The following is a 12,969-nucleotide window of genomic DNA, read 5'->3' on the forward strand; positions in this document are numbered from 1 at the left end:
ATATATGAGGCCTTACCATAATTAGGTAAAATACACATGTTGAGGGGAACCATCAGCAGAACTATGCATCCCAGAAGAATGAAAGGCACCTCATAGCCAAAGGATTGATACAAGAAGCCACCCAAAGGAGGCCCTAGTACTAGACCCAGTCCAGAAAAAGTCTCAAGACTTCCCTACAAATGGGAAAACAAAAGAAAATTGAGTTAATATATTTTGTTTGAAAAATGAACAAAGATTTAATGGGCAGGATCTGAAAAAAATTCTATCCACTTTACAATTTATACACATACCACACACACACCCAAGATGGACCAAAAATTTAAACATACATATTAAAATCATATAAGTACTAGAAAAATTAAAAATGAGAGTTTTTTGTTTTCTAATCCTTATGGTGAGGTAAATTTTCTAATTATGACATAAAAACTTAGAAGACACAAAAGAAAAGACTGATAAATCTGATTACATGAAAATATGAAAAACTATGAATGGCAAAAAAAAATCAAAAGACAAATGAAGAATGGGGAAAAAATACTGACAAAGGACTAATTTCCCAAATGCATCATAAGAGCAACTACTAATCAATGAGAAAAATCAACAGTCCTATGGGAGGAACTTCCCTGGTGGTGCAGTGGTTAAGAATCTGCCTGCCAATGCTGGGGACACGGATTGGATCCCTGGTCCGGGAAGATCCCACGTGCCGTGGAGCAAGTAAGCCCATACGCCACAACTACTGAGCCCACGAGCCACAACTACTGAGCCCGCATGCCACAACTACTGAAGCCCACGCACCTAGAGCCCATGCTCCACAAGAGAAGCCACTGCAATGAGAAGCCTGTGTACCACAAGAAGCAGTAGCTATTGCTCGCCGCAACTAGAGAAAGCCTGCGTGCAGCAACGAAGACCCAATGCAGCCAAATAAATAAATAAACATATTTAAAAAAAATTTAGAAAAAAGAAAAAACACAATCCTATGGGAAAATGTTGTAAATAGACTGTTGACATATAAAATGAAATACTCTAATGTGAACTGGCCATCTCTAAGTTGCAGGACAGCAAAGGCACACTCCAAACATGTTTTGCCACAAAACCTTGTCTTACAGAGCATGTCAATGGATTAGCATCCTTCTGAACCCTTCTTGAGAAATGTAAACAGTACACCTGTTACAGTGGCCACCACTGCATGGCAAATGACTACAGAACCTAAAGTGAATCTATACAGATATATATACATACATATATATATATACTTACATGGGTGTATAAATATATGTGTACATATATTTAATAAAAGTGTGAAGATTTATATTTATACAGCAAACAGTTTACCTGAGTGTCAAAACTTTCAAACTGTAGTATTAATATGGGTAAATGGGAGAATCCTTGGTACTGAGCTGATTAGACCCTGAGGTCTCTGAGGGTGGTGCCTGCTCTGCGATGCAAACCAGGAGTCCTTCGGGGATGTCTGGGTCCAGAGGAGTGAGCTATGGGAAAGGCTAGTTGGGATCAGGGAGACAGCAGCCAAGAGCTAGGACAGGAACCTGGTATGTCACTAATACCTGGTGTCGAGGCGCGGAGGCAATATATGAGAATGTACGCCAATACGATGCTACCAGGCTCTGGATTTTTTTGGTAAAATAAGAGGGCGCTCCTCAGACTGACTGCACAGAAGCATTTATGGACTTCAGAATGATCTCTAAGGTCCTTTCCGTGAACCTGGGAAAAGTGGAGGAAGGGCTCTAGTATAAATCTGCTTCAGGCGGCCTAGCTACAATCTAGGCTATAGAGAGACAACAAAATACTATTAGAGAGGGTTTTTTTATTTTTTAAGGGGTAAAAAGAACATTTGGTTTTGCCCATTCAGGGGCTTCTAAGCCCAGGAAGAGCACCTAAGTAGACTAAGGGTATATTTATTGACAGCCTGCTGCTACAGGCAGAAATTGGGGTAAAAGGTAACAAAAACAGAAAGTAGAAAAAAGGCAGGTCTAGAAGAATGGGTCCCAGGTTTAACTTGAAAGGCCAAATAAATATTTTAGCCTACACTAAACGGAAAATAGGAAAAGTGTAAAAAATACCTACCATTACTGTAGCCACGTTATTTGGAAAAGCCTTTGCAAGGATAGAAGAGGATGCGGTTATTGCTGCAGCAAAACTGATTGCGTCAATTATTCTCACTAGAAAACACATAGCAATAAACACGGGTCCTTCTGGAACTTGGTCCAATACACTAAAAAAAGAATAAGATGACTCTCAAGCGCCAAATTGATTTTGAGTTTTTTAAACTGTACTCACTGAAAACCATAGTACCTCAACCATAGTTATGAAAATAAATCTCTTTAGAATACAAATTTTTAAAAGGTTTCTTTGTTATATTTTTAGTAGGAGGAATCTGAGTCATAATGACAGCCTCATTGCGCTTTTTTACTGATATATTTGATGCCCTAAATAATAATACTAAATAGGCCTTTTGAAAAATGTAGAGTCACTCTGATAAGAACATATGTAGAAAGCCTTCTCAGTTTTAGGTCTCCCCCCAAACATAAAAAAAACACAGGAAGAGGAAAGCAAAACCAGGAACCTGAGAAAGATTTCTGATGACATTATCTTAACATTTGTATCCTTATGTTCTTCAGCTGATTCTTTAGGTAAGAAATTCACCTTTCTGCTTAAGCCAAAAAGTTTTTGTGACTCAGAAAAGGGAGTTAAGTTTCTGTCTCTCACGATCACAGGAGTCCTAAAGAACAGATTCAGCAGCCGGCTTAATGGTGATCCCCTAGAGGACTCTTTTCTTAAGATCAATGTCATTCATTCCATTCACTGTATCATTCAACTCCCTTCAACATTAGTCACATGGTATTGACTGATTTACATAAACCATTAACATTTTAAACTGAAGATAAATTATGAAATCTGTTCAAGCTCCCAAACATATCAGAACATGACTTACCCAAAGAGAACTGTAACTCCTCCTGAGACAAACATTCCTGCTACAAACATAAATTTTGCTCCAATATGTACAAGCTATAATAAATGTCAAAGAAAAGTGTAAATTGATGACTGCTACAAGTCTATAGTGACATAAACAAATCCACTGTATCAGGAAACAAAAGATTTGGGGAAGATATGTACAGTTAATAAAACATTATAAGTCTTTAATGGAATGACAACATGCGTTGCTTACAAACATGGAAGAAGTTAAAAATCAATCAACTTTAAGAATGGAACTGTCAACTGAAGCACGATTCATAAAATACAATGGTGGTTATTTCTGTATCAGTGGAAGTTCTAGACTAGTAAATTAGAATAACTCATTACACAATTTTAAAAAATTAATACTTACATATTTTCCAAATACCAAAGATGCCAGCAAGTTAAAGAAAGCATAACATCCAAAGATCATACCAATAACTGTATTGCTGGCTCCTTTCTTTTCAGCCTTTAAAGAAACAGAAAAGAAAACAAAGTTTGAAAGGCAAATTAGCACCAATATAGAAAAATGGAGCTATTAGATCAGAGCATCATCTTCTTGTAACCTTTATCTGTAGAGTAATTTCAAAGATTATTATTTTAAAATAAACAGGGTGAGGAAGGAAAGGAAACTATTAAACCTAGTCTCTGACATGAAAGTAATTCACCCACCAAGCCTATAAAAAATTTTTAGCTTTACAATCTTGAGAGAAAAAGGAACAAAGCTGGAGGAATCACACTTTTTGATTTCAAAAATAAGTTACAAAGGTACAGCAATTAAAACAGTGTGTTACTGGCATAAAGACAGACATATAGACCAATGGAACAAAATAGAAAGCTCAGAAATAAACCCACATAAATATGGTCAATTGATCTTCCACAAGTGTGCCAAGGACACACAATGGGGAAGAGATATTCTCTTCGACAAATGGTGTTGGGAAAACTGGATACCCACATGCAAAAGAATGAAATTGGACCCCTATCTTACACCACTCACAAAATAATCTCAAAGCAAATTAGACTTAAACATATAATCTGAAACTGTTACGCTTCTGGAAGAAAACAGGGGGTGAGGGCTTCTTGACATTGATCTTGGCAATGATTTCTTGGATTTGACACCAAAATCTTAGGCAACAAAACAGACAAATGGAACTACATCAAACTAAAAATCTTCACAGCAAAGGAAACAATCAACAGACTGAAAAGGCAACCTACAGAATGGAAGAAAGTATTTGTAAACCACCTCTATATAAGGGGTTAATATCCAAAATACGTAAGAATCTCCTACAACTCTATAGTCCAAAAAACCACCACAAAGAACCTGATTTAAAAACGAGCAAAGAACGTGAACAGACATTTCTATAAAAGAGATACAAATGACCACCAGATATATGAAAAGCTGCTCAAGATCGCTAAGCGTCAGGGAAATGCAGATTAAAATCATAATGAGATATCATCTCGCACCAGTTAGGATGGCAATTATTGAAAAAGACAAAAGATAACAAGTGTTGATGAAGATGTGGAGAAATTGGAACCTTATACACTGTTGGTGGGAATGCAGAATAGTGCAGCCACTATGGAAAACAATATGGAGGATCCTGAAAACATTAAAAATAGAACTACCATATAATTCAGCAATCCCTCTTCTGAGTATATGTCCAGAAGAATTGAAAGCAGGGTCTCAGGTATATTTGCACCCCCCATGTTCACTGCAGTATTATTTGAAATAGCCAAGATGATATAGAAACAACACAAATGTCCATTGATTGATGAATGGATAAAGAAAATGTGGTATACACATAAAATGGAATATTATTCAGCCTCAAAAAGAAGGAAATTTTGGCACTTGCAACAACATGGATGAACCTTGAGGAAATTATGCTAAGCGGAGTAAGCCAGTCATAGAAGAACAAATGCTACATGATTCCATTTATATGAAGTATCTTGGGGCTTCCCTGGTGGCGCAGTGGTTGAGAATCTGCCTGCTAATGCAGGGGACACAGGTTCGAGCCCTGGTCTGGGAGGATCCCACATGCCGTGGAGCAACTGGGCCCGTAAGCCAAAACTACTGAGCCCGCGCGTCTGGAGCCTGTGCTCCGCAACAAGAGAGGCCGCGATAGGGAGAGGCCCGTGCACCGCGATGAAGAGTGGCCCCCGCTTGCCACAACTAGAGAAAGCCCTCACATAGAAACGAAGACCCAACACAGCCAAAATAAATAAATTAATAAGCTCCTACCCCCAACATCTTCTAAAGAAAAAAAATGGGCAGAAGACCTAAATAGACATTTTTCCAAAGAAGACATACTGATGGCCAAGAAGCACATGAAAAGCTGCTCAACATCACTAATTATTAGAGAAATGCAAATCAAAACTACAATGAGGTATCACCTCACACCTGTTAGAATGAGCATCATCAGAAAATCTACAAACAACAAATCCTGGAGAGGGTGTGGAGAAAAGGGAACCCTCTTGCACTGTTGGTGGAAATGTAAATTGATTCAGCCACTATGGAGAACAGTATGGAGGTTCCTTAACTAAAAACAGAATTACCATATGATCCAGCAATCCCATTACTGGGCATATACCCAGAAAAAACGATAGTTCAAAAACACACATGCACCCCAATGCTCATTGCAGCAGTATTTACAATAGCCAGGTCATGAAAGCAACCTAAATGCCCACTGACAGATGAATATATAAAGCCATAAAATGGGACGAAATCAGCTCATTTGTAGAGATGTGGATGGACCTAGAGACTGTCATACAGAGAGAAGTAAGCCAGAAAGAGAAAAACAAATATCGTATATTAATGCATATATGTGGAATCTAGAAAAATGGTACAGATGAACCAGTTTCCAAGGCAGAAATAGAGACACAGATGTAGAGAACAAACGTATGGACACCAAGGGGGGAAAGTGGATGGGGGCATGAGCTGTGAGATTGGGATTGACATATATACACTAATATGTATAAAACAGATAACTAATAAGAACCTGCTTATAATAAATAAAATTAAATTTTAAAAAAGGAGAAACACACAGGAGGAAGGTTTGAATGCAAATCAATTAAAAAATCACTTTGCTGGTCAAAAAACTCAAGAACAGGAAGCTCCTTAAGCTGGCACATGAGTCATCCCAAGGACTGCTCAGTGTGGTTCTCTGTTTCTGACACCCACTCTCAACTACCTGACAGTTCAGAGAAGATGAAGTTTCCTTTCCTGACATCAATAACACAGATGAAAGAAGCTCCCCCAGCTCCCGACATTCTCTCTGTTCTCCTGAAACATTTGGAGTAGTTTATTGCCCATCAATGATCCCTATTAATATTTGTAGCCTATTCTATCAGTGAGCTCCTAAATTTGCTACAAATGATGTAGTATTTATTCTAAATCTACTTCTTTTGAACTTCAAATGCTACTATTAGTTGTGATGTACAAATGAATAGACAAAAGGTTTGAAAACCTTTTTAAAACCCTGGAACTATGGTAGATCCTTAGATCAGGTTCTAGCTATAACCATGTAAGGGGTTAAAATATGAGTTTAATTTCTTAAAGATAAGATCGGCAACTTGGCATACCATGAAGCACTAAGCCTGAAACACACATCTGTCCTCTCAGGCATTCAGGAATCATTTACCGAGCACCTTCTATGCATCACGCGTGGTACCCAGAAGCCAGCAGTGAATAGCTATGGTCAGAAGATCCGACTTAGATTCATCCTTCTGCCAGAGCTTCAGCTCTTCCACAAATCACTTTACTCTGAATACAGAAATGCATGTGCATACACACACTCCCTTTAAAATCCGTCCTCGACAACAGCCATAATTCTATTTCTTTACCTTTTCTCCCTAACTACAATTTTAAGATAAAAATTTACTTTATTGCTTCCCATACGAAGTTATGATCATCATTCAAACCTTGTCTTTTAAAGAAAATGTTCTTCTTATGTTATTATGTCTCTAAATAAACCCTACAGTTCTCAAAGCAGCATACCACAGGAAATCAGATAGGTGAACTCTACTTTTCATGGCTAAACTATAGGCAGGAAAGGTCCCCTCACTCTAGGAAGCACCCCCTACCTCTGAAGTGTGGTCCCTAAGTGCCTGGTGGTGGGAGACAGTGGAGAAGTTGAACCCAGAGCATTGTAGAAACTGCTTGGGCAGGATTTCAGCCCATAATTCTATGAGACTCAGGATTAGCCATTCCCCTTCCATTACTAATCACCACATGAGATAATGGTGTGCAGAAAAGAGAGATCTCACTATGAACGATGCCTTCATTGGTATCTTAGCAAAAGGTTACACTGTGTGTAGACAGGAACACAGAGTCCACATTTCTACTACACAAAGGTCAGGTGGTGTTACGGGGTTCATTGTGTCCCTCAAACTTCTTATGTTGATGTCCTCTCAGTACCTCAGAACGTAACCTTATTTGGAGATATAGTTTTTGCAGGGGTAATCAGCTGAAATGAGGTCGTTAAGGGTGGAGTCTAATCCAATATTACTCGTATCTTTGTAAAAAGGGGAAATTTCTTCACAGAGACACGCGTAGAGGGAAGATGGTATGAAAGGACACACGGAGAAGTTGGCCATCTACAAGCCAGAGAGAGAGGTCTGGGACAGATCTTCCCCTCACGGCCCTCAGAAGGAACCAGCCTTGCCAATGACACCTTGATCTTGGACTTCTAGCCACCAGAGCTGTGAGACCATAAATTTCTGTTGTCCCCAGTCTGTGGTACTTTGTTACAGCAGCCCTAGTAACATAAAACAGGTACCTTGAAGGGAAGGTATCAACAAAGGGGTGAATTAAGATGTAGAAAGAACATTCATTGGTCAAGTCACATCCATGTTCTTTGCTTAATAGCTCCGAAAGGTATTTAATTCTAGAGTCTGGCAGAAAATATATAATAGTCACAGCAACTAACATTTATTGAACCCTCACTATGAGCCATGCTGTTCTATACGGTTTCTAACAACAATTAAATAAGGGATGTATTTTTAGCTGGCCCCATTTTACAGATGAGAACACAGACTTGCAAAAGTTACTTGTGTCATGGTCCCAGCAGTCATGACAGCTTCCATCTTGCACGGGTTCCCACATTCTCTGCGGAAGCAGGATGGTGACTTAGGATGTCCTAGAATCACATACCACAGCAGTAACTGAATACCACTTTTGGCATGCGGATCCTGCTTCACATTAGGACAGCAAGAACAGCTATTAAAAGCAATTTCTAGGTCACTTCTAATCCTCTGCCAAAGAAGGAGGGGCCAGAAAAAGGCTGAGTAGAAATAAGAATCCTGTGCCAGAAGTTAGGAAGGGCCTTGGGCTTCCCTGGTGGCGCAGTGGTTGAGAGTCCGCCTGCCGATGCAGGGGACGCGGGTTCGTGCCCCGGTCCGGGAAGATCCCACATGCCGCGGAGCGGCTGGGCCCGTGAGCCATGGCCGCTGAGCCTGCGCGTCCGGAGCCTGTGCTCTGCAACGGGAGAGGCCGCAACAGTGAGAGGCCCACGTACCACAAAAAAAAAAAAAAAAAGAAGAAGGGCCTTGCTCTCCCTTGACCTAGTTAGCTCTAGCTAATAGGAAGGTTAACAGAATACGAAGGAGAAAGAGCAAGTTTTGACAGTGCGTTTGTCAACCCTAAGGCTGTTACTAAAAATGAAAAAGAAGAGCCCACTCTTCAAATCTACACCTATTAAAGTTAGAACGCTCTCTCCCCTGCCTCTTGGATGCCAAAAACTAAATCAAAAACTTCAAGAGAAACAAAAAACAAAAAAGGCACACAGCAACAGCCTCCTTTTCCTTTGTCTGTACTCCACTAAGAGGAATCTAACACTAGGTGCCCTTGCTGAGTTCCAGCTGAACCGGGATACCCTTCTAACTTGATGGCCCACTTACTCCCGTTCTTCTCCATCGTAATTCTACAGGCTCCATCCATCACTATTTTTTTCCAAAACCGATATCTACTCAGTCTACTTACTCTGTCTTGCCCAAGCACCTCTGATGACTTCTTACTGACTACATCTTTGCCCTGCGTGGAAGGACCCTTGCATTCGAGCACCAATCTGCCTTCTCAGATCCTCTGCTCCCATCGGACCTCACTGAACCCCAGGCCCAAGCCCCACCTTCGTCTGTGCTTCCCTAAGAACACGCTATTTACTTTGCTAATCTCGTGACTATCCCCTGTGTGTTTCTAACCTAGAACACCTCTTTGACTCACCTTAGGGTTATTCGGCCAAGCCCCTTTCAGTATTACTCCTTCTCTCCTTCCCTTCCACAGCAGCCAGCCTCTCCCGTGGCAAAATTAACCATTCCTAACATTTTGGACATCCTCTTCAAGGAGATCCAAATACTCTGCAACTTTTTTTTTTTTTTTTTGCGGTACGCGGGCCTCTCACTGTTGTGGCCTCTCCCGTTGCGGAGCACAGGCTCCGGACGCGCAAGCTCAGTGGTCATGGCTCACCGGCCCAGCCGCTCCGCGGCATGTGGATCCTCCCGGACCAGGGCACGAACCCGTGTCCCCCATCGGCAGGCGGACTCTCAACCACTCTGCCACCAGGGAAGCCCCTCTGCAACTTTTTGTTGTCATACTTTTTCACTCCCAATGGACAGACGAGAGAGGGACATTTTCCTCATCTTTTTTCCAGCCCTAACACAACCAACGCCTAGCACACTCTAGGGTGGGAAGTCGTTAAACCTCCCATTCCCGTTCAGTAAACGGAATTGAACTGGGCCAGTCACTTAACTTCGGAATCTGTTTCTTCATTTGCAACATTATGAGATTCTGGCCATTCTGCCTATCTTATGGAGTTGCTATGGAAACCAAATGGGATAATGTGTGGGAAAGTACACTGAAAACTAAAAAGCACTTATGGCTACAGAGCTGTACTGCTTCTTTAGCAGAGAAGCCATGTTTCTCATCTTTTGTAGCACACAGAAGGAAGGACCACATGTTATCAAAGAAGTCAGAGGACTGGGAGGGGCCCGTGCATCATGAGGCTTTGGCAAAGAGCATGAAGCAAAACACATGGGCAGGTTATCTCCACTCAGCCAAGTCAGTATCATTCCTTCCATACTATACCTCACCAACCTCCAGATTCCAGGTGGATTCTCTAGGGGTTATTCCTTCGAGTCTGTGCCATTATCCATAGACCCTAACACCACATAAAACACTATAATTAGAAGGACCTAATCAATACTAATCAGAATTCCTCCTTGGCACAAACACTGCCACTAGATTCCATATGAAATTCAAGTCAGAAAAGGGCATTTAGTGGACCATGCCTTCCTAATTCCAAAATATTAATAAACCCAAACTCCAGGAAACACTGTCTTCACGTAGATCTTTTGCAATAACGTTAAAATCTCAGTTATTCAGTGCACTTCCTTTTTTTTTTTTTTTTTTTTTCAGTTGCAGAAACCAAACAGATGAATCAAACTACATGGTAAGCAAAGTAATCCTCAGAAGGTCAATTATACTTAGGTGAATTACTTCCCAAGATGATGTAATTTTTACTGAATTTTTTTTCTGGTATCATATATTCTCTAAGAAGTCTTCTGTTGGCTGAAGTTCTATACATCATCTTTGCCATATGCAGATTTTTACATCCCCCAAATGAAATATTTCAAAGGCTTTTTAAAAACACTAATAGTTCATAAGGATATAAAAATGTCTTACCTCCTTGGGGAAAAAGGGTCCAAGGATAGAATAGCACATCATGGAACCTAAGTTAATGGAAGCTGCTGATATCAGTACAAAAATCTGTTCTCTTGAAAGCTGCCTGGATGTCTCCCTTGCACCTCCTGGAGGGCCATCACCTTGAAGGCAAACATGCTGCAATTACAGACATGTAATTGGGGCTACTGATCAAAGTACAGAAACGTCACTTCTGTGCACAGAAATGCACTCAGGATAACATCTGCTGAGCTAAGGGCTATTTTGAATACAGCACATTTGATCAAATGTAACACAATCCCTGTATATCACTGCAATTTTCAAAATATATCACTTTCATTTACATACTATTCCCTATTAGGATTTCAGTGCACAATTTATCAAAGCATCTGCTTTGTTTTGCCTTCACCATAAGGTCTATTTCTTTCACCTTTAATAGATTCCTTCAAGAAGAATGAGGCCACAGGGTGCTCTCCAGAGTACTGTTCTCTGAAGTATAGTGTGCTTTCTCAAGTTACTAGCTTCATATGCTACACGGACTCAATCACATTTTAAGCATGTGATGTTAGCGGTTTATTAAGAGGGTACTATTGAAGTCAAGTGAAGTGTAAGTAGGAGAAAATAAGCTAAATCATTCAACTGGAGAATTAATACTTACAATGGCAGCTCCTGGAAAGACAAGTGCCATAAATCTGTACATCAGTGTTTTACAATAATTACAGGTCTTCTGCATCAATTAATTTAATACTTATTCCCAGGGCTAAATTTCCATTTAATTTAAAGACACGAGGTCATTTACTCAGTTCCAAACATCCAGTAAATAAATCTATTTGCTATTTTTAAATTAAATGGTTTTGAGATAAAAGAAATTTAAGTAAGAAAAGTATATTTGAATTGCTCTATTTTTTCAGAGGTTGCTATTGCTGTCTAGAAAAAGAAATCTGTGCAACAGGAGAAAGTCTTAAGAATCTGTGTAAAAATTTTGGTAGTGGATGAGGAAGGGAACTGAGAGAAAGTTAAAGGGGCGAGAGGGACAACAGTGGGGCTCGTTTTCGTTTGTCTAACAGGCACACTTACCTGAATGCATTCTTAAACACATAGTACTTAAAAGTAGAGCTACAGAGAGAAAGTCATTAGAGGCCACATCCGCACCACCCCAGTGCGCAAATTTTAACCCTTTCCAGAGAGAAAAAACACGCTGACCCGAGCCCCACCGCCAGGCCCCTCCTTTTCGAATCTCTCGCAAACAAACCACGCTAAAGCTAATTCAATTGCTGTTAAAGAGACACGACCCAAGCCACAGAGGTACATCCGGCCTCGCTGCTCTCTGTAACCTCCTGGGGGGCGTGGGCCTTCGGGGTCCCCCGGCGAGTCCATGGGCAGTGCGCGGACTCCTGCGCCGCAGCTCCCAGGTCCAAGCCCGCACCCTCGGACTCGACCTTGAAAGAGCGGAAAGGCGGGCGGCGATTGCTCAGCCGGGCCCAGGCATCCCGGATTCCCTACGGGTAGCGCCCCCGGGAGCTCCACGCGGCCCTAGAGGATAGGGAGGAGCTCCGGGAGGCGGGGCGGGGGCGGGCGGAGGGCGGAGCAAGGACTTTTTTTTTAAGGCGTAGGCTGTTTACGTCCACCACTTAGGATGTGCTGTACTTTTTCTCTCTGTATGAGAGGAAAAAAAAAAAAAAGGATGAGTCTATATTTCATATAGTTGAACCCCCTACCTTAAAATGAGTAAAATTTAGGAATACTAAGAGTAAGAAAGGAAGCTAGGTAGACACAGAAAAGATAGGGAACACCTAAACTTAAAAACACAAATGTGAATTAGAAAACTAGGTTCATAACGACCCCTTTTTTTTTTTTAAGTGAAAGCAAGTTTATTTAGAGAGATACACATTCCATAGGCAGAATGCAGTCCGTCTCAGAAGGCAAGAGCAGCCCAGATTTTTTATTTAAAGTGTGTTATTCTTCGTAGTGGGTAAACGATGTGGTGTTTGTAATCACCGAAGCCAGACATTAGTAACCTGGCAATGAATTAACTGATGTGAAGTACCCGGATTAGAAAAATATTTGCGGGAATTATAGTGAATGCTGAAGACGCATGGCCATGGCGGAGTGGCTGGGAGTATCCCCCTGGAGGCAGAGGCTTGAGGTTCAATTCAAGGCACTAGTCGGCCCTCTGTATCCTGCTTCTGCATTTCTCGAATTCAACCAAGGAAGGAGGGGACTGAAAATATATTTTTTAATTTTTTTGGAAATTTCCAAAAATCAAAACTTGAATTTGCCAAGCAGTAGCAACGATTTACATATCATTTAAATTCTGTTTACAACTATTTATA

At 40.8% G+C, this 12,969-nt stretch overlaps 1 protein-coding gene across 6 annotated transcripts in view; it reads right to left on the bottom strand.

Annotated features, from left to right (window-relative positions):
- Window positions 1–12,198, bottom strand: part of SLC18B1 (solute carrier family 18 member B1) — a 30,338-nt gene extending 18,140 nt beyond the window's left edge. For 2 of the 6 annotated variants that reach the window (XR_002642486.2, XR_002642488.2), the window contains exons 1-6: window positions 11,971–12,198; window positions 10,640–10,779; window positions 3,341–3,436; window positions 2,948–3,021; window positions 2,080–2,227; window positions 17–173 (exon numbers count right to left, since the gene is read on the bottom strand). Coding sequence is in view for 3 of the 6 variants with exons in the window: in XM_022556890.3 (XP_022412598.1) it covers window positions 17–173; window positions 2,080–2,227; window positions 2,948–3,021; window positions 3,341–3,436; window positions 10,640–10,779; window positions 11,971–12,013 (658 nt within the window). In the remaining 3 variants the exon portion in view is untranslated. Of the gene's footprint in view, window positions 1–16; window positions 174–2,079; window positions 2,228–2,947; window positions 3,022–3,340; window positions 3,437–10,639; window positions 10,780–11,713 lie in introns of all 6 variants that reach the window. The other 4 variants (XR_002642489.2, XM_022556877.3, XM_022556890.3 and 1 more) reach the window with 3 other exon arrangements.
- Between the last annotated feature and the right edge of the window lie 771 nt (window positions 12,199–12,969).

Source organism: Delphinapterus leucas, chromosome 12 (assembly GCF_059928025.1).
Source record: "Delphinapterus leucas isolate spDelLeu-1000000601 "Yukka" chromosome 12, BTC_Dleu_Yukka2, whole genome shotgun sequence".
Taxonomy (NCBI): Eukaryota; Metazoa; Chordata; class Mammalia; order Artiodactyla; family Monodontidae; genus Delphinapterus; species Delphinapterus leucas.